Below are 22733 nucleotides of genomic sequence, written 5' to 3' on the forward strand. Positions count from 1 at the left end.
TCCTCTCTAAGGTGTGTGGGAGGAACACCTACAGTAGATTTAAGTTATTGTGGTTTTCTAGTTCTTGAGTTGGCTGATAATATTGTAATAACACATCTTGAATTATTATGAATGAATGTATGGATGGATGGATGGATGGATGGAAGGGAGCCACAGTGCATGGCTAATAAGAACATGTGATAAACCAAATATTTTGATCTACTTCTGCACATAAAATAAAAACTTAAGTGTTACATATTAGTACACCTAAAACTAGTATGTCAACTATTCTTCAATAAAAATAAATAAAAATGGTTCAAAATAAATTGTCATCCCTCATGTCCTGTCATATCCTTTCCATAGGGATATATAGCATGATCTTAGTTTTGTAATATGGATATATGTAAACACACACATGTGTAAATCTGCATAGGAACAACTCAGAAGGACAAAACACTGGTATCTCCCAGTGGCATGTGGCATTCTGAGTCACTTGCATTGTCTTATTTTTGCTTTTTTGTATCTACCTAAATTTTCTACAATAAAAATGTTTTAACACATTTTTTAATAAGAAAAATCTAGTGACCTCACCAGGATGCCCAGCTGTACCTCAACTATAATTGTCTAAAGTGAGCTGTGTTTTCATGCTTTACTGAATGGCTTGAAAGATACGGAAAGTCGAGGATGGCTTATTTCTAATCTGCTTAATTCTCCTAAGTGTCGGCTGAGCGTTCTGGAAAAAAAGACACAAAGATGAGATAATCCTGCTCTCAGTGCATTTGCAGGCAAGCAGGAAGATGAGCCATGGGGAGCAGTGACCCAAGGGTGGGCACGTAGGAGCTGTGGTTATAGGTGTTTCAACCAGCAGATGTGCGCGGGGCCCCCAAAAACCTTCACAGATCTAAGCAGGCAAAGGGCAGCCTCAGAGAATGGTATGCTGAGCAGGGCTGTGGCAATGAAAGGGGTACTACGGGACAGGAGGCCTGGCAAGACTTATTTCAGATTACTTTTATTTATTTTTTATTGAAATATAGTTGACATAATATTATGCTGGTTTCAGGTGCATGACTTAGTGATTCAATATTTACATACAAACATAACAAACCAGAAGTGCTCAAATACAGAGAACAAACTGGTGGCTATTCTGGACAATTTTTAAAACACTTGACAACTTGAATGGATTTTTTTTTTTTTGCCAAACTTTCAGACTTACAGAAAAGTCCCCAGGCCAGCACAGGCCCTCTCTGCAGCTGCTCTGGTCTCCCGTTTGTTTTGTTGCTCTGCATGTGTGCATCTTTTTCTCAATCCTGTGAGAGTAAACTGCAGCCAAGATGCCTTCTTGTGAACACTCCAATCGTTATTTCCTAAAACAATGATACTCTGTTACGTAAGCACAGCTCACTTCTCAAAATCAGCACATTAGCTTACCATGCTATCACTGATTTGCAGACCTTATCAGATTTCACCAGTAATGTTCTTCATGGCAAAGAAATAGTGCACTATGTTCACATCGCCATTCTCCTCTGATCTGAAGCAGCTCTGCAGCCTTTGTCTCTCGCAGCATTGACATTTCTGTGGTTACAGTGCCCCCCTTATCTACAGGGATGCATTCAAAGACCCCCCACCCCCCGTGGCTGCCTGAACAAGGGTAGTCCTGGACTCTACACAGGGCTTTCTCCTGTACATATATGCTGCTGATAAAGTCAAACTTATAATTTAGACACAGTGAGAGATCAGCAGCAATAACTAAACTAGAACAGTCCCAGCCATGCGCTGGGGAGGAGCTGCCCTCTTCTCCCCACTGCTCCGCTCACACCCTCCTGGTGAGGACACATGGTGGCCAGCAAGGTGGCATTGGGCACGGGGCCCACTCCTACCTGGCCATGCAGAAGGTGGGGGGACTCAGTTTTCAGCCTGTGGGTCTGCAGACTGTCCATCCATGTGGCTCATCTCTGCCACTGAACCCCATCAGCCCCACATTCCTGGGAGGAGGCTGTGGAGGCCAGCTTGTCCCGCCGCTGGTGACATTAGCTTAATGTCACGTGGTTAAGGCAGTGGCTGCTAAGTTTCTCCGTGAAGACTCACTACTTTTCCCTTTATAAAGAAAAGAACAACTTAAGGAGATTCTTTGAGAAGTGGTAAACATTCCCTTTTCTCAGCATGCTTTCACCCACTGGTTTCACCATTGGATGACTATTGCCTGAATAAACCATTGCTAACTGCTAAATGATATTTTCCAAATTCCATCATTCGTTGTTTATTCCTTGGCTTCCACTGTGGGAAGAGCATTTCTTTCTCTCATTTATTCACTTATATCAGCAGGTATACACAGACTGTTACTTTGCTCAGTGGCTTATCATTTGTTGCTACCATTATTTATTTGATGCATAAATTATTCCAGAGCTGGCCAGCAGAAGTGTCCTTCTGACCTGTCCCCTTCATTTCTTGAGCACTTTCTGACATGCACACTCCAGGCTTGGCTGTGCTTCCTCTCCTCCAGCCCTGGAATCAGTTTCTCCAGGAGCTCTGGCTCCTTTCAGTGGAAAATGGTATTAAGAAGCCAAGATCTGGGTGTGCTCATTGCTACTGGGGTGTCACTGCTTCTAGGAAATTATCTATAAATACACACGCCCATACCTAAGTGTTTGCATGTATTTTTCCACATCCATGTGTGCACATTGCATGTCCACACCCATCTGAATATGCATATGTGCACTCCTGTGTGTACATATCTACCTATGTGTACACACCCATCTGTGTGCACATCCTGTGTCCATATCCATGTGTGTGCATTCCCATCTGTGTGTATATGCACTTGTTTGTCCATGCCCACCTATGTATCCATGACCATCTGTGTGTATACACATCTGCCTGTGTAGAACCCAGACCACATGCTGATGTCTCTGATTCTAACCCCATCCCAGAGGGTTTGCTTTAATCCCATCCATGTCCACGCAAACATTTCTTTAAAACAGTGTCATGCAGGCTGCCCCAGAAACCTGTGTCCCTGGTTACATGGCCTTGCTGTGTGCTCAGTGTTGACTGGGGCCTCACCGCCTGTGGAGTACAGGAGGGCTGCGCTGGGGCCAGACCACCTTTTGGAAGGTACAGGGCAGGCAGAAAGAGTGCCCAGGAAGTGCTGAGGGGAGGGACACTGGGGTTTTCTGTATTAAAGAAGCCAGATGTGCAGTCAGCTGCATGGAAGGGCCACAGTTCCCCGGGGTGCCTGCAGAGGGCACACCTGTTCCTACAGCAGCTGGGGGTGGCCCTGACAGGGGCTTTGTGGGCACAGCTGGCTGTGCAAGCCATGGGAGCACTGGGAGAAGCCTCTCACTGCCCCAGGGCAGGCTGCACCCCTGCTGTGTGGGGCTCAGCGAGGCATGCAGACTGTTTGATCATAAAAGGCTGACAGTTTTCAGAATGTTCTATTTCTAGGGATCTAGTTTCTTCTAAGGTTGCTATATTGTGATTTCAACTCTCTTGTCCAACAAACACACTTCCCAAAGAAAAAGCCTGCCCTTCCAGCTCAGCACCAGGCTTTACAGAACATGAAGCCTCTGGGCATCCACACACACCCATGGACAATGCCCCCTGACCACTGGCCGGCACATTCCACAGCTGGGAAGCAGAGTTAGGCAACTCACTGCAAAGCACTGGCCTGGAATGTTCCAAAGAACAAAGACATGACACAGGGTTCCCATGGGAGAGTTGGTGAGTGTGGGACAGAGGGGATAGGGGTGCATGGAGCAGTCTGCAGCCTTGGGAGGGCCCGAGAGCTGGATTTTTAAGGCCAAGAAGGGCTACAAGTTGTGGAGGGCCAGAGCTGATGGGCAGGCCCCAAGGCTGGGAAACTGCCCCTGAGCCCAACACCCACACAGGGGTTGAGTTGCTACCTCACGTTAGACAAAGATGCCCAGAATACACAGCAGGTGCAGGCCTTCTGCCCACCTGGATGAGGCAATCTCTTTAGATATGCAAGAACACACTTGCTTCCAGCCACATGAATCCAGGAAAATGTCACTGCAGGCTTCAACGCATGCAGGTCTGCACCAGTGCCCACAGGCAGCACCCTCGACACCAGCTTCTGCTAAGCCATCTTGCCCTCTGCCCTCCCATCCAGCCACATACAGCAAGAGCTCGTGGATGCTTTGCAGATTTGGTCACAAACGCACTTTGACGCCCCCCACCAGGCTCTCCACCACTCCCAGCCCTGCTGACTCTGGAACCTTCTCCCACCTCCCCTTCCTGATCTGGGTGTAGGCAGCAGGTCAAGAAGGGCCTCCAAAACCAAAGTAGGGGACAGTCTACAAAAAAACTGGTCTTCACCCCTTAGATATGCAGACAGTGGCAAAGTCACAGAGGGCAAACAGCTCTGGGTTGAAGAGGAAGGGTGCAGGCCCCCCAACACAACGCCGTCTTTTGTTGTTGCAAAGGACAAAATTAGGCAACTTGGCAAAATCTGAATCAAGTCTGTCAATTAAATAGTAGTATCCCATCTGTGTGTTAATTTCTTGATTTTGATCACTGAGTTCTGGTTAGGCAAGAGATTGGCCTGGTTTTAGGAAAATGGTGCTGAAGGGTAAAGGGGCATCATGTTTGCAACCTGCCCACAAATGCTTCAGGAGGAATTAAGCACAGAGAAGCAGCATATGCAAGTATTGACAGTCGGGTGTCTAGGTCAAGAGTTATATTCTTGAATGGTTCTGTAAGATTCCATTTTGAGCTTACTAGGAAAAATAACGGGAAAAAAAGGATGCCCTGCAATGTCCAAACCTTCCTCCCTCTGCTAGCTGGGAACAGGTAATAGGGGCTGGCCTCCCCTACTGCCTGTCCCTTTTATGTTCCCCCATCACTGCTGCCCCTCACCCAGTGCCCAGCTGCTTACAGTGGTTGTACGAAGGTGGATCGTCTGCCCCAGCCCTGGATGGCCTTCCCTCAGGACTGCTACACCTGCTCTCCTCTCTACCAGGAGCTCCTGGGTCTCTCCTCGTTCTCCCTAGTGTCAGAAGAAAAAGAAAAAGGACACCTCCTTACACCAGGGCCTGATCTTGCCCTGTGCTTCTCCCTGGCCACTTCAGGCCCACACTTAATGACCACTGCCCCTCACTGGCCCCCAGCCACAAAGCTGGCTTGGCTCGGTTCTCCCCAGGCAAAGCAGCCTCATGCTTCCCTTTGCCAATTACTGTCCTCATCACCCCAAACTCCTGCCACATCCATTCATTAGCACTGTCATGTCAGCTTCCACACTCCCCCAAAGTGGCAGTGTCAAAGACAGGATTTAGAGTTGGGGACTTAAACTGCAGCTTCTGCTCCTTTTCAAGCTATGTGCTTCTCAGTCTGCTTCCAGGGCATCTGTAAAGTGTGCACACAGGCTCAGAGTGAACTAAAATCCCACCACTGCACCTTTCTTGCCTGCCTACCTGACTTTCTCACAAAGCCCCAAGAGGCTGACGTCAAAGCCACCCTGCCTGCATCTCCACTGCTGCCTGTTACCAGCTCCGCTTCCTAGGTCCCACAGCTGTGTGGACATCTCCCCATGGGCATCCATGTAGTTCCTGAAATTTAACAGGCAGACACTAAAACCAATGCTGATTTCTGCTGGGTTTGCCAAAAGGCAGTCACAGTCACAACAAACTTAAGCCATGAAGAAGTAACAAACTGATTAAAGATGGCGGCATGAGAGGAGAGACAGAGGCTTCCTCCTAAAACTGGATAAAAGTAGAAAATTTAATTGGTGCAACTAATCCAGAGAAAGCAACAGGAAAGAGGACGGCGTCAGACTGCACACACCTGGAGAAAAGAGCAGATCTCACCAAATGGGGTAATGTACCAGAGCTGCGGTTCCGCGGAACCCGAGACCCTCCCCAACTCCAGCTCACCGTCGGGAGGAAGAGAAATGGAGCAGGGAGGGAGTGGAAGGCTTGGGACTGCTGAATACCTAGCTCCAGAGATCTGCTCTGGGAGGACGAACCTACATTTCATGGTGCTTTCATGAGACTCGCATGACTATCGGGTTGGAAAGTGAATACAAGCAGAGTTCCTAGGGAGACTGGGATTCTGGCTGCTTGTGGAAAGCAGGGATCCATATCTGGCTGCTCTGGGACAAAAACATACCTGTGTGACCAGCCCACTGGCTCAGGCAGTGGAGACAGGCACAGGAGACAGGAGGCCGGGAACAGCTCTTTCCTCCCCCCAGGCACCAGCACAGCTCCCCTGCGACCCCTGACATTGCTTCAGGGGCTGAGCAGCTCCAGAATAGAGCTTCTGGACACTAGAGGGCACCATATACAAACATGAAACACCAAAGGAACCTTGTCCAGAGTAAAATTATTAATACAACTCCCAAGAAATATTTAAATGATATGGACACCGTGATTCTTCCTGAAAGGGAGTTCAAAATAAAAATCATCAACATTCTAATTGAGGTACGGAAAGACATCCAAGAACTCAGGAATGAATTCAGGTCAGAGATCCAATCATTGAAGAGCATGATGGAGGGTATTAAAAGCAGGTTGGATACAGTGGAGGAGACAATAAATGAAACAGAAACTAGAGAAGAGGAATACAAAGAAGCTGAGGCACAGAGAGAAAAAAGGATATCTAAAAATGAAAGAATATTGAGAGAACTGTGTGACCAATCCAAGCGGAACAATATTCACATTATAGGGATACCAGAAGAAGAAGAGAGGAAAGGGATAGAAAGTGTCTTTGAGGAGGTAGTTGCTGAAAACTTCCCCAATCTGGGGAAGGACATAGTCTCTCAGGCCATGGAGATCCACAGATCTCCCAACACAAGGGACCCAAGGAAGACAACACCAAGACAAAGAGTAATTAAAATGGGAAAGATCAAGGATAAGGACAGACTGTTAAAAGCAGCCAGAGGCAGACATAAAATCATATAGAAAGCAAAGCCCATCAGGCTAACATCAGACTTCTCAGCAGAAACCTTACAGGCCAGAAGGAAGTGGCATGATGTATTTAATGCCATGAAGCAGAAGGACCCGAAACCAAGATTACTGTAGCTGGCAAGATTATCATTTAAATTTGAAGGAGGGATTAAACAATTTCCAGATAAGCGAAAGCTGAGAGAGTTTACCTCCCACAAACCATCTCTGCAGTCTATTTTGGAGGGACTGCTATAGATGGAAGGGTTCCTCGGGTTGGATAGCTGTCACCAGAGGTAGTAAAACCACAGTAGGGAGGGTGTAGCAGCTGATTGCGAGGCAAATGCAAAATTAAATTGACTATCCCCAAAGTCAATCAAGGGATAAACAAAAAGTACCGAATTTTATACCTAATATATAAAGAATGAAGGAGAAAGAAAAAGGAGGAGAAATAGAAAAGAACCTTTAGATTGTGTTTGTAACAGCATACTACGTGAGTTTAGTTAGACTCTTAGATAGTAAGGAAAGTAACCTGGAACCTTTGGTAACCACGAATCTAAAGCCTGAAATGGCAATAAGTACACACCTATCGATAATCACCCTAAATGTAAATGGACTGAATGCACCAATCAAAAGACCTAGAGTCACTGAATGGATAAAAAAACAAGACCCATCTATATGCTGCTTACAAGAGACTCACCTCAAGCCCAAAGACATGGACAGACTAAAAGTCAGGGGATGGAAAAAGATATTCCATGCAAACAATAGGGAGAAAAAAGCAGGTATTGCAGTACTAATATAAGACAAAATAGACTTCAAAACAAAGAAAGTAATAAGAGATAAAGAAGGACATTACACAGTGATAAAGGGCTCAGTCCAACAAGAGGATATCACCATTATAAATATATATGCACCCAACACAGGAGCACCAGCATATGTGAAACAAATACTAACAGAACTAAAGAAGGAAATAGAATGCAACGCATTCATTTTAGGAGACTTCAACACACCATTCACTCCAAAGGACAGATCCACCAGACAGAAAATAAGAAAGGACACAGAGGCACTGAACAACACACTAGAACAGATGGACCTAATAGACATCTATAGAACTCTACACCCAAAAGCAACAGGATACACATTCTTCTCAAGTGCACATGGAACATTCTCCAGAATAGACCACATACTAGGCCACAAAAAGAGCCTCAGTAAATTCAAAAAGATTGAAATCCTACCAACCAACTTTTCAGACCACAAAGGTATAAAACTAGAAATAAATTGTACAAAGAAAGCAAAAAGGCTCACAAACACATGGAGGCTTAACAACATGCTTCTAAATAGTCAATTGATCAACAACCAAATTAAAATGGAGATGGAGCAATATATGGAAACAAATGACAACAACACAAAGCCCCAACTTCTGTGGGATGCAGCGAAGGCAGTCTTAAGAGGAAAGTATATACCAATTCAGGCATATTTAAAGAAGGAATAAAAACCCCAAATGAATAGTCTAGCATCACAATGATCAAAATTGAAAAAAGAAGAACAAATGAGGCCTAAAGTCAGCAGACGGAGGGACATAATACAGATCAGAGAAGAAATAAACAAAATTGAGAAGAATAAAACAACAAAAAAATCAATGAAACCAAGAACTGGTTCTTTGAGAAAATAAACAAAATAGATAAGCCTCTAGTCAGACTTATTAAGAGAAAAAGAGAATCAACACACATCAACAGAATTAGAAATGAGAAAGGAAACATCACAACGGACCCAACAGAAATACAAAGAATTATTACAGACTACTATGAAAACCTATATGCTAAGAAGCTGGAAAACCTAGAAGAAATGGACAACTTCCTAGAAAAATACAACCTTCCAAGACTGACCAAGGAAGAAACACAAAATCTAAACAAACCAATTACCAGCAAAGAAATTGAAGTGGTAATCAAAAAACTATCCAAGAACAAAACCCCTGGCCAGATGGATTTCCCTCAGAATTTTACCAGACATACAGACAAGACATAATACTCATTCTCCTTAAAGTTTTTCAAAAATAGAAGAGGAGGGAATACTCCCAAATTCATTCTATGTGAAGCCAGTATCACCCTAATACCAAAACCAGGCAAAGACCCCAGCAAAAAAGAAAATTACAGACCAACATCCCTGATGAACATCGATGCAAAAATACTCAATAAAATATTAGCAAACCGAATTCAAAAATATTTCAAAAGGATCAAGTGGGATTCATCCCAGAGATGTAAGGATGGTACAACATTCGAAAAGCCATCAACATCAGCCACCACATAAACAAAAAGAAAGACAAAAACCACATGATCATCTCTATAGATGCTGAAAAAGCATTTGACAAAATTCAACATCCATTCATGATAAAAACTTTCAGCAAAATGGTTATAGAGGGCAAGTACCTCAACATAATAAAGGCCATATATGATAAACCCACAGCCAACATCATACTGAAAGCGAGAAGCTGAAAGCTTTTCCTCTGAGATTGGGAACAAGACAGGGATGCCCACTCTCCCCACTGTTATTCAACATAGTACTGGAGGTCCTAGCCACAGCAATAAGACAAAACAAAGAAATACAAGGAATCCAGACTGATGAAGAAGTTAAACTATCACTATTTGCAGATGACATGATATCATACATAAAAATCCCTAAAGACTCCACTCCAAAACTACTGGAACTGATATCAGAATACATACAGCAAAGTTGCAGGATACAAAATGAACACACAGAAATCTGTAGCTTTCCTATACACTAACAATGAACCAATAGAAAGAGAAATCAGGAAAACAATTCCATTCACAATTGCATCAAAAAGAATAAAATACCTAGGAATAAACCTAAACAAAGAAGTGAAAGACCTATACCCTGAAAACTACAAGACACTCTTAAGAGAAATTAAAGAGCACACTAACAAATGGAAACTCATCCCATGCTCTTGGGTAGGAAGAATTAATATAGTCAAAATGGCCATCCTGCCCAAAGAAAATATACAGATTTGATGCAATCCCTATCAAATTACCAACAACATTTTCTTCAACAAACTGGAACAAATAGTTCAAAAATTCATATGGAAACACCAAAGACCCCAAATAGCCAAAGCAATCCTGAGAAAGAAGAATAAAGTGGGGGAGATCTCACTCCCCAACTTCAAGCTATACTACAAAGCCATAGTAATCAAGACAATTTGGTACTGGCACAAGAACAGGGCCACAGAGCAGTGGAACAGATTAGAGACTCCAGACATTAACCCAAACATATATGGTCAATTAATATTTGATAAAGGAGCCATGGACATACAATGGGGAAATGACAGTCTCTTCAACAGATGGTGCTGGTAAAACTGGACGGCTACATGTGAGAGAATGAAACTGGATCACTGTCTAACCCCATACACAAAAGTAAATTCAAAATGGATCAAAGACTTGAATGTAAGTCATGAAACCAAAAAACTCTTCGAAAAAAACATAGGCAAACATCTCTTGGACATAAACATTCACGACTTCTTCATGAACATATCTCCCTGGGCAAGGAAAACAAAAGCAAAAATGAACAAGTGGGACTATATCAAGCTAAAAAACTTCTGTACAGCAAAGGACACCATCAATAGAACAAAAAGGTGCCCTACAGTATGGGAAAATATATTCGTAAATGACAGATCCGATAAAGGCTTGACATTCGAAATATATAAAGAGCTCATGCACCTCAACAAACAAAAAGCAAATAATCCAATTAAAAAATGGGCAGAGGAGCTGAACAGTTCTCCAAAGAAGAAATTCAGATGGCCAATAGACACATGAATAGATACTCCACATCACTAGTTATCAGAGAAATGCAAATTAAAACCACAATGAGATATCACCTCACACCAGTAAAGATGGCTACCATCCAAAAGACAAATAACAACAAATGTTGGCGAGGTTGTGGAGAAAGGGGAACCCTCCTGCACAGCTGGTGGGAATGTTAACTAGTTCAATCCTTGTGGAAAGCAGTATGGAGGTTCCTCAAAAAACTAAAAATAGAAATACCATTTGACCCAGGAATTTCACTTCTAGGAATTTACCCTAAGAATGCAGCACTCCAGACAGATGCACCCCTATGTTTATTGCAGCACTATTTACAATATCCAAGAAATGGAAGCAACCTAAGTGTCCATCAGCAGATGAATGGATAAAGAAGATGTGGTACATATACACAATGGAATATTATTCAGCCATAAGAAGAAAACAAATCCTACCATTTGCAACAATATGGATGGAGCTAGAGGGTATTATGCTCAGGAAATAAGCCAAGCAGAGAAAGACAAACACCAAATGATTTCACTCATCTGTGGAGTGTAAGAACAAAGGAAAATCTGAAGGAACAAAACAGCAGCAGAATCACAGAACCCAAGAATGGACTAACAGTTACCAAAGGGAAAGAGACTGGGGAGAATGGGAGGGTAGGGAGGGACAAGGGTGGGGAAGAAAGGTGGTATTACGATTAGCATGTATAATGTGAGGGGTGGGGGAAAGGGGAGGGCTTTGCAACACAGAGAAGACAAGTAGTGATTCTACAACATCTTACTATGCTGATGGACAGTGACTGTAATGGGGTTTGTGGGGGGCACTTGGGGTAGGGGAGCGCCTAGTAAACATAATATTCTTCATGTAATTGTAGATTAATGATAACAAAAAAAAAGGAGTAACAAACTTCTGGGGAAAGAATTTGATATTCCATAAATGCACAAAGGCCGCTCATGGAGCACCTAACACATGCAGCATGGGAACTTCTGGGGGCACAGCTCAGTGACAGCCTGCATCTGCAACAAGGCTCATCTGCCCTCAGCTGTGGGCACACGCTCTGAAACCATCCTTTGCTCCTCTCTCACATCTCCACGTCTGGTGTTTTCTAAATCTTGACCCTTCCCGCGCCCAAGTCCCACATGCTCCTCCCTCTCCACCAGCCCCATCCAGTCCCTTCTGGCTTGGGTATGCAACACCATCGCTGCCTCCTAACTGAGCCTACCCTTGCTGTCCTCTGCCGTGGATCACCTTCTCCAGGTCCAGAGCAGATGTGTCATACTCCTGCTCATACTGCTCCAGGGCCCTCCCTCAACTCAAGTCTAAGCCCCTGCCTGCAGGTCAATGTCCCCCCTGGCCCTGGTAGCTGCCACCCACTCTGACCTTCACCCTCTCTCCTCGAAGACCCTGGAATCCGGCCAAACTAGACTTCTTACCATCTGAGAACACATGTTCCCTCTGCCCAAAATAACCCACATCCACCTCTACCTGTCAAGATCTGGCCTTGAAGGGTTATTCAATAAATAGGACAGGAATAACTGGTAATTTGAAGGAAATTTTTTATTCTTTATACTATACACCCAAATATATTCCAGACAAACTAAAATCAGAAAAGTGTAAATACAAAAACACGGTATGATTGCGTTTAAAAATCAAACCGCAGAAAGTCTGAAAAATATGATTATCAAATACATGAAAGGAGCTTAAAGGCACAGAACAACACTTCGACGGAAGCAAAGCAATAGAACTAACTCTAACCAGAACTTAACTCAGGAAAACCAAACTGGTAGATGACCAGTGCGGAGGTGCCCTCGGCCCCAAAGGAAGCAAGTGACCCGCTAGGTCAGCCAAGCCGCTACGTGCACGAGGCTCCCAGTTCCTTCCCTAGGGTCCAAACCCTCTGCAAGACTGCAGCGTTCAAGGCCCAAATTTTGTTTTCCTCCCCGTACTCTCAGGCTCGTATTTGACGGCAGGGACATGGACTCAAACGCCAAGGGCAAAGCGACCGGCCGGTCCCACCCCCGGCCTCAGGCTGTCCTCATGGGGAATGCACGCTTTCACGCGCGCGGCACGTGGCCTCCACCCCCACCTCAGGCTGTCACCGTGGGGATGGGACGGGGACGCTGGAGCTCGATCGCCCACCCCTGCCCGCACGCAGCGACGCATACCGAAGGCCCAGATTTCGTACCACCTAAAAGCCACGCGCGCCCCAGAGACCTCGGCGCATGCGGAGTCGCATCGCACACGCAGACGTCACTCCCACCGTCCGCCGGTCAACGTCATTGCTACGCGCCCTGCTGCTTCCAGCTGCGGGGTTCAGGGTGGGCTGGGTGGCGTCACGAGGGCACGCGCCGGAAGCGGACGCAGGTCGGCCGGAAGCGGCGGTGTGGGGCGCGGGGGCGATGGGGGGGCAGCGGCGGAGGCCCGCCATCAGCGGCCCGAGTGCGTGAGGGCCGGCGGCCGAAGCTGGAGGCCCCGGAGAGCTAGCCGCAGGGCGGAGGACGAGCAGGCACGCGAGCGCGGCGGGCGGGCAGCAGCGGCGGCGGCCAGGGTGAGGCAGAGGCGGTGGCCGAGAAGATGGCGGACGGCGACAGCGGCAGTGAGCGCGGCGGCGGGGCGCCCGGCGGCTTCCAGCCCGCGTCCCGCGGCGGCGGCGGCGGCGGAGAGCAGGAGACGCAGGAGCTGGCTTCGAAGCGGCTGGACATCCAGAACAAGCGCTTCTACCTGGATGTGAAGCAGAACGCCAAAGGCCGCTTCCTCAAGATCGCCGAGGTGGGCGCGGGCGGCTCCAAGAGCCGCCTCACGCTGTCCATGGCCGTGGCTGCCGAGTTCCGCGACTCGCTGGGCGACTTCATCGAGCACTACGCGCAGCTGGGCCCCAGCAGCCCTGAGCAGGTAGCGGCTGCGGCGGGAGCTGAGGAGGGCGGCGGGCCGCGGCGCGCGCTCAAGAGCGAGTTTCTCGTGCGCGAGAATCGCAAGTACTACCTGGACCTCAAGGAGAACCAGCGCGGCCGCTTTCTGCGCATTCGCCAAACGGTGACACGCGGCGGCGGACCCGGACCCGGAGGCCTGCAGAGCGGGCAGACCATCGCGCTGCCCGCGCAGGGCCTCATCGAGTTCCGCGACGCTCTCGCCAAGCTCATCGACGACTACGGCGGCGAGGACGACGAGTTGGCGGGCTGCGGTGGCAGCGGCCTGTACGCGGAGCTGCCGGAGGGTACCTCCATCACGGTGGATTCGAAGCGCTTCTTCTTCGACGTAGGCTGCAACAAGTATGGCGTGTTCCTGCGCGTGAGCGAGGTGAAGCCATCCTACCGCAACGCCATCACCGTCCCCTTCAAGGCCTGGGGCAAGTTCGGGGGTGCCTTCTGCCGGTATGCGGATGAGATGAAAGAGATCCAGGAGCGGCAGAGGGACAAGCTCTACGAGCGACGCTGCGGGGACGAGTCTGAGGGCGAGGAAGTGGATGAGGATTGAGACGCGCCGCAAACCCGACGGCCTTCCACCCCACCACCGTCTGCTTGGCAGAGGAGCTTCCTGCTCATTCCTGGTGAGCGAGTGGAGGGGGGTGCACGGGAGGTCCAGAGGAAGAAACCAAAAATTTTAATAATATAGTTAAATAGAAATAACCGCAAGACAACAATCACAGATAATTTTAGAAAAGCAGTAAAGTTCCAGAGAACTGACAGCAACCTGCAGAGAGAGAACAGCAACTTGTTGCCTGAGCAAAAGAGTCTCTCCTGTTGTTTCCCAGCTGAGGTTCCTCAACCCATCAGGATGACCCTGGAGGAGATAGAGCTTTTGCGTCGTCCAGCCAAGGAACACCTCTGAACCAGCTGAGTTTGTGTTGTACTTGGGTAACCTGCTCCAGAAGCCCTCCAGACCTCACCGTTGCGGTGTCTATCCCTTAACCTCCATTTCCACGGAGTTCTTGAGAAGAGAGAAGCCCTTGCAGATATCCACTTCTGAGGATACAAGTTCCATGAACAGGAATGAAAGTTTAATCAAGAACAGGGCAAAATAATTTGAGAATTCCCACAGGGGAATACAAAAACAAACTGAATCCATTCTGTTTAAAATAGTTTTGCATGAAACCTGGACCATGGTCCATGTCTCTGCAGAATGATTTTCCTGGATGCAAATGGACTCAGATGTCAGTCCTTAAGCTAGAGATATGTTCCTAAAGTATTTTAAAAGTTGGCAAACATTTTTCAAAGGTGAAAGAACAGTTTTACATTGGTTGCTGAAGTAGGCACAGGAAGAAGTCAGGCATAAAGCACAAGGAAAACTGTCTTGAGTGGATTGGTTGCTGCTTACTGAAGTTCTTCCCCTGATCTCCACATACGGGGGTCATTACCAAGAAATGGCTGAGGCGCAGCAGGAGCCAGATCCCGAGGGCTCCAGGATGCCAGCCGGTGAACAGTGGCTAATTTGGCTATTCAGCCACTGGTTGGCTGTATTTTAAACCGTAAAACTCAAAAGGTGTCTACAGAAGGAACCATGTGGCTACAAGCCTGAGCTTTAATGCAATATACGTCATCACAGAAAAGTTGGAAATAACCAAAACTGAAGTCTACATCTACCTTCAGTTTAGTCTGTGGATTTGTTCAAATACTAGAGATCCTCAGGTCCAGAATTCCAGCATCATTTATTCTTTTAAAATAAATTTTTAAGAACTTGATCCATTTTATCAGTACCTCAGTCAGAGCTGGCAAATGATGGATGAGTGATTCAAGCAGTGTGCCCTTTGGAAGCAGAAATCCATCTGAAATATGCTGACTATATCCTGGAAGCATTTTTATACCATCTTGCAATTTCAACAAATGCTTTTGCCACTTTATCCAGCTGTCTTTCAAGAATAAAAGTTGGGGTTTTCAAGGATCGCCTCTTCTATATTTTAAATGGATTATCAATAGAAATGATTTTTACTAATCAAGTTAATCTTGCCCCATCAAAAGGTATTCCTAGAAGTGTCGGAGACCTAGGTAACTGAATTGAATGGGAGCTAATGTTCCTTCCAGTTTTCAGGTATTCGTGTGACACCTTCTCAAGCAGGAGGCAAGTAACCTCACCTCCACAATCTTAGTATTTTTTTTTAACTGCATGCCTACCCTTTATTTGAGCTGCCTTTTAATTTATTGCATACCCTTTTTATTATCTTATTTTGGTATTGTTCAATCTATACAATCTTTTTGTATTTATTGAGAACTAATATACAAAAAGGTCGTTTTCATGCATTGTGGCTGAGAGGGAGGGAAATGTGTATATAAAATTAGGCTTTTTAAAAAATTAGACTATCATTCAGATAGTGTTAATCTTAGATTTTTTTTTAAGTGGAAGAGCCACAAACATTGGTGCCCTTTTCAGACTATTTCTCTAGTTTTACCCCCATAGTAGACTTTTTAAAAAGATTTTTTTAAAGCTTTTCTTTTTTTAAAAAAAAATTTCTCCGTTGCAAAGAATGTTTCCTAAATTGTATGGGAGCAATAGTATTTTTGATGTTTTAATGACATCTGTATACTTGTACTGTATTTTGTACTATGAGGCAGCTGTTTTCAATAATGTCCTGCTGTATTTACCTATGTGTTTTGAGTGTGTTTCTTTGCTGCGGAGAACAAATCCCTAATTTTAGTAAAGAAACTGAGAAGCTAGCATTAGGTTTGCAGAAACTGTTTAAGTTTCATACTCTGAGGCAGCAATGAAAATCATGATTGCACCTGTGAGTTGATTGCTTTAACTTTTTCATTTTCAAACCATGTACAATTCTGTACAGACCAACTTGTTTTCTTGCTTCAGTGGTGTTCTGTTGCTCAGCTGCAGTGAGCCAGTTCAGTTTTGCAAAGGTGCAGTACCTCTCCTTTTTAAGGAGTGGTTTTATTCTTTATTCTATTTTTTGGTTGGCTGAATTGCAGTAACTAGCCTTGTCTTTCTACTCTGTAGAAATGACAGGGTCTTCACAATCCTTCACCAGTAGCTACTAAGCTATAATTAGCTGAATAGGAAGAATGTGGAAGTGGTCTGAGGCATATTGAGTATAGGCCAAGAACACTACCATATATGGCATCAGCTCTGGTTACCAGAGAAGTTTTCTTAGTCATTAGACCATGTAACAGTAATATATCGTATGTAAATCATTAGGTATCAATTTGAGAATCCTCCCAAAAAAGGAGCAAAGAATGCATAAGCTATGTGTTGGAAAAAGTAATTTATATTAAAATTTTGACCTGCCTGCATAAATTTAAGTGTAGATGTCATAGTGGTGGGTTTTTAAAGGCTTAACCAATCTTGAAGGTTTGTGTCTCCTGCAGGGGGTGGTTTGTGGCCTCTTTTCTCACTGCAGGAAGATTATGGAAGGGTTTGGATTAATTGTAGCATTTCACTGACCCTCATTCCAGTCACCAGGGGCAATAGAAATATGCAAAGCACCGAGACTACACTTTGGGTGTGTGGCTTGTTAAACAACAACCCGTACTAATAGGCCATCTTTCAGAATTTGTTTGTAAATATTGATTATTGAAGGAAAAGATCTTTGTTAATTCTGCTAGAAAATGGCATTGTACAGGCTGTGGGAAACAACTGATTTTGTTTTGTGTTGTTTTTCAACCACTACTGTGAGCAGTGAGTTAGGGCTTGTTTTTCAACTTTGGCAAACTTCCCAGCAAGTGACATGTTCAGAATAGTCAGATTCCTGAAGGGAACTAAAGTTCCTTTTCGGATAATTGGTAGGATGTTTGTTTCTCATACTACTGCATCACAGTTAAGTGAGAAGTCAAATTTTGAGAACAGAATCAAAAGAGCAGAAAGTCTGTGACAAAATCCTACTGTTTCCTTCTGGTTTTTATTGTCCCCATCTGTCATTCAAGTAGAGCAGCAGTTCCAGTCAAGAAAGAATGTGCTGCACAACAAAGTATAAATCTGTATGTCACCAAAACTCAGTGAAAATCAAACCAAAAACCCAGACACCCTGTGTTGCTATGGGACGCATGCTGGGGGTGTGCATGGAGCAGTGACACACACGTGGCTGCTGATCAGGTCACTGTCCATATTATTTGCTGCAAGCAATGGAGAGGCTTTGGCACAGGAAGCCATTAACCTCCTGCTTCCTTTGTTACCTCTCCATTATTTTGCAGTAAACTGCAGGTCTTTTAAGAGATTCAGGCTTCTGTTTTCTCAAAATAAGTTATCCTGTCTTACCTGAAAACACAGGGTTGTGGGCAGAAGAGGCTGGTTATAATAATGCCCTCATATTGAGTGGCCTGTAAACGGCTGCACACTTCAGGCACCATAGTTGCCAAGGGTGCTTTGTTAAATGTGACCTTGACTGGCTTTATGGTTGGGGGGTGGGGGGTGTAGAATGTGATCTACACAAGCTGTTGAAAGGTGACTATCCATTTGTGTCCACCTTGGTGGATGAAATTAAGGAGAAGCTTGAGTGTAAGCCATGCACATAAGTATTCTTCACTGTAAATTTGTTTTCATTTTTAACCGTTTGGTACTTTGTCTAATTCACAGCTGATCTCTCAGTAGATATTCACTTGAAAATAGTGTGGCCTTGATCAGTGATGGGGAAGAGGGGAGATGACTTTGCTTGCACAAGAATGACTCTTGCTAAGAGCTGTTGTGCAGCACTCTCAGTGTGATGCATTCGTGATTGGCCTCCTTTTTGATTGGGGAAGTTAATGTTTTTGACCCTGTAGTTGGTTAATTGAGTTGTCTTCTGTTTTTAGGAAGTATCAATTGCTCTGATAAGTAACAGAGTTGACTGCTATGATGTCTGATCTCAGGTTCTAGAATATGTTAAGTGGTGTAAAACCCCACTGTAACTCTTAAAACAATTTTAATTTTAATGCACCCAAAAAGTAACATGCATAAGGCCTGTTCAGAGAGCAGAGCCTCATCTTTTTGCTCCTTTCCCACTTTGTACTTCACTTGAGAAAGTGTCCAGTGATTTTACATTGTATATTTACATTTTAACCCTGACATTTCTCAATGATTTAAGCACTTTTTGAACATGAAATACATGGAATCTGTCTGATGTGGATCATGGTTTCTCAGGCTCCCCTAGATAATCTGCATATGAATTCTAACTCTAATGTTAGAAAGTTTGTATTATTGATCCAGAATGCATTTTGCTAGCTCCCAGTTGGTGGGAGAGTAAACAACACTGCATTCACAGTTATAATAAGTGACTTTCCCTTAAGCCTTAAGGTAACTTTTTTTTCTGTCAGCAACAGTATTGAAGTTACAGTAAATGAATGAGATTGTCAGTTTTCAGGGTTGGTGTTAGAGTACTGTATATCAGTTAGCTGTCTTCCTAAAGAGTTACTATTATCATTTAATAAGCTGAATAGTGGGTGTTGTGGGTGGGGTTGTGGGTGGCAGGGATAGAGTTTATAGAAAAAAAACAAAACATTTACTCTTAAGAAAAATACAGACAAAAAATTAAAAAGTACATGTCAGTGCTCCATTTGAAATTCCATATTTAAGGTGGAAATGGCAAATTATAAATTCACTTTCTCTGTCTTTAATCTAGAAAAGCAGAGTCACTAGTTTTTAAATATTAGCCCCCAGAAATTTCAAGAGATAGCCTATACAAATGGTGAGTTCTGTCGATATATCTAACTTGGCTATTTAAAGTCACTGTCCCTAGCCATCTGTCTTAAAACTTAGTTTCATTACTAATAGATTTAACAGACTCATTTATTTTGAAGTGATCCAGTTGTCAGGAAAATTAAATTTAGAATATGAAAAAATAAAATTGCACCATTAAGACTTCCTACTTTGGTTATTTCCAATTGATAACTGTACTCCTAATCCAAGTAAGTCATTTTATGAATGTAGTTTGTATTTCCTAATGAAATAGGAAATATGCCATCAATGTGATCACCTTTATTCACAATCTTCTGCATTTCATCTAAATGTCTAACTCATACCTCTTTGATTAGACATCCCAGCTGGAGTAGGTAAAGCCATCTTAAGACAAGAGCACATGCCATGTAGGTAGCTGCACTGCTTAGCAGGGCTTTGGGTAATGTGAGGGCAGAGCTGTATTTGAGGCAGAAATGTTGCCTTTTTTTCCCTAAGTGATTCTAATAGGAGATTGTGAATCTATGAGACAATTTCATTTTCTCTATATTAAATGTAAAATATCCATTGACATGTGTAAGAGAGGCCTGAATATATCTTCAGTACAGTGAATTGTAGCCAGGAGTCTCAGAGAGGAAGCAGTGGACCCGTTCAAGTTCATTGCCCACTAGCATGTTGCAGAACATGGAGTTTGTCTTTCTTCCTACCTTCAGTGACTTCAACAGCCAACTCAAGAAGATTGATTTAGACTGACTCTCTCTTCCTGAAGGCATACATTCACCTCCAGTCCTATTCTTCGTTGGAAGATCAGGCTGGTGCAAAATATCTTTGTATTTGGAAATAGAATGGCAAGTAGTGTACTTCTTCCCTTTTTAAATTCCCTTCCAGGGACTTACAACTGCAGGGAGAATTGTATCACTAAGCTGGATTGTGTGTAGGAATTTGAGAGTGTCACTGTAAACCATTCAGCTAGGAAGTATAAACCCTTTTTTCACAGCCCACATGCCACCTCTGTATACACAAGCTGCCTGCATTCCTAGAAGTTAATAGATTGGGCAAAAGTCCAGATGCAGTTTAAATCAGTACAGGGCATACTTAAAAAGTCAACATACAGTTCAGTATGTTATGATAGCAGTCAAGCATAATTGAGGCTTTTCCATGATTGTCAATGTTTGAATAATAGATGATCAGTGTATTTGGACTTCTTTTTCCTAAATTTATAGGACAGTTAGTAAGGATTTATTCTTCCTTTTGCACCTTTATGTAGATGTTTTTCCAAGTTCATCTGTTTTCTAATAATTCCAGATAATGTACTTTCCACCTAGAGGAACTTCCCTGCTGTCATATCTACTGGGGCCTCCTTAGATTAGACTCTTCACTTCAAAGTCAGGGCTGATGTCCTGTCAGTAGAGAATTTACAGAAGCAAATTAAAGCCAAATCATGATAGCAGGAGACAAATCTCCTTGATCTAGATGTACAACTAGAGTTTAGGTTGGAAGTTACTTTAAACCATGTACAACTAGAGTTTAGGTTAGAAGTTACTTTCTTTGGGGATGTCTTCAGTCTCTGTGTAAATATCCACATGCTTGTGCATGTAAACCAAGTATGTGTTCCTATGTACGAATTTGTAGGACTGAATTTCAAGAGAAGCTGCACCTTTAATTTTATAAGGTCCCCTCCACCTGTAACCCTATAAATATTTGTAAATAGGACAATAAAATTTGTAGTGAAAGGGATCAATTTGGGAATATCTGCTGAGAGACCAAAAAGTTCATTTTTTTAAGTACCTTGGTTAAAGAGTAGACTGTTCCTCTTATTTTTAAAAGAAGAATGCACTTTAACAAACAGCTTCATGGGTAATTCAAATAGACCCGTGAAGTGCAGTGCCCATTCAGAAATCACACTTCCTGGAAATGTTCAAGCAGACTCTACACGGGCTGTTGATGTCACTGTCCTGAGGTTGAAGCTCAGATGCTGGTCAATTTCAAGACAAGCAAGGCTGCTTCAAAGGAGCCATGTGAACAGAGCCAGAGGCTTCAGACTGGTCTGTGAAGTGGCAGGTTCCATATTTACCACTAATGAGCAAACTGACAGAAAAAAAGCATAGAAAAAGGTTGAAGAATCCTTACTGCTGGTGTGCACTCCTTACAATAAGACTTTTGCAAATGGAGTTTTACAGTCTATATTTAAAAAAATTGTATGTTTGTAACAAATAAAGTATGCAAAAAAAATGAATGACAATCTTGTCCTGGTATCTCTTAACTTAAGGGATTAGGTGGTGATGGGAGGGAAATCCCACTATGCCTTCTGCTGGGCTCATAAATGGACCTGCAATTAGGGGAGTTCCCACTTGATTGCATATTTCATCTGGTGCATAGCCAGTTATTCTTGAAGCTCTGGGCTCCCCTAGCCCTGTCTAGTTAGTAAGCAATCTGCGGAATAAAAATTACTGGTTTGTTTCAGCTGCTTGTTGCTCCCCTAATTTCTTCCTGTTTGGCTTTTAGTCCCTTTCATTTCTCATGGCTGTAAAGGAACTGCTACCCCCAGTGTTCCCTTGTGGTTTATCATCCTGTTTATGAAGAATAGGACAGTGTTAAAAATAAAATTTTGCCCATAGATCCCAGCCAGGGTACCCAGACTTTCTGGTCTCAGGAACCCATTTACAACCCAGAAGTTGCCTAAGACGCCCAAGGGGCTTATATCTTTTAAGGGCTACGTCAGTTGATACCTATCATATTAGAAACTGAGCCCTTCAAGACAAAAGTCACACTCCACTGGCTCTCAGAGCAGTAACAAGTCATTCAGCCTCTGGACAACAGCGATCTCCGGTGTGAGAGTGAACGAGGCAGAGGCCGGCCTGGCTGTGAAAGTGGCTTTGCTTTGCCCTTGCCCTCTTAAGTCGGGCCGCGGGGCGCAGGGCACCTCTGAGCAACCCTGGCCTCCATGGTGCACGGCAGGCCTTTCCCCAGGGTCCTAGACTGTCCTCACCTCAAATTTTCCTGCCCTTTGCCTCCTCTGTTCAGGACCCCTCATAACTGGTGGGCATCTTTTTTTGGCAGTTAGAATCGCCAAACTTTATTTTATCACAAAAAATGATTGCATGCACCCCGGCCACAGTCGGAGCTCCAAAGAGCCGGTGCCTCGCCACGTGAGCAGCGGGGTAACCGCCCAACTGGGTGCCGCGGACGCTGCAAACTTGGCTCGCTCCTTGACTCTGGCCTAAACCGGTAGTATGACTCCGGGCAAGTACCTTCAATACAAAAATCCTCAAGGTCCTACCAGTGTCCGTGTCCCAAAGCCACTGGGCCGTAGGAAATGAGGGCCACAGGAAGTGAGGGCCACCTGGTGGTCGGCGCCGAAAGCCTTTTGGTGACTTCCTGAGGTCAGATGATGTCCCTGAGTGGCTGGCTGTGGAAGACACGACCAAAGTAGAATTCACAATCTGATGGCTCAGGAGAAACAGTAGAAAGCTTTTAA

General features: G+C 44.3%; 1 protein-coding gene and 1 long non-coding RNA gene across 2 annotated transcripts; one reads left to right on the forward strand and one right to left on the reverse strand.

Moving 5' to 3' along the window:
- Window positions 1–967: 967 nt before the first annotated feature.
- Window positions 968–5420, reverse strand: LOC118967747 (uncharacterized). Its single transcript, XR_005054969.2, has 4 exons — window positions 5400–5420; window positions 4865–4975; window positions 1857–2073; window positions 968–1343 (listed from the first exon to the last, which is right to left on the reverse strand). It is a non-coding gene; the product is annotated as an uncharacterized lncRNA (long non-coding RNA).
- Window positions 5421–12854: 7434 nt separating this feature from the next.
- Window positions 12855–21491, forward strand: PURB (purine rich element binding protein B). The gene has a single exon (XM_017671905.3). The coding sequence runs from the start codon at window positions 13247–13249 to the stop codon at window positions 14144–14146; it is 900 nt and encodes a 299-aa protein (XP_017527394.2). The 5' UTR covers window positions 12855–13246; the 3' UTR covers window positions 14147–21491.
- The last annotated feature ends 1242 nt before the right edge of the window (window positions 21492–22733 follow it).

Source organism: Manis javanica, chromosome 6 (genome assembly GCF_040802235.1).
Source record: "Manis javanica isolate MJ-LG chromosome 6, MJ_LKY, whole genome shotgun sequence".
NCBI lineage: Eukaryota > Metazoa > Chordata > Mammalia > Pholidota > Manidae > Manis > Manis javanica.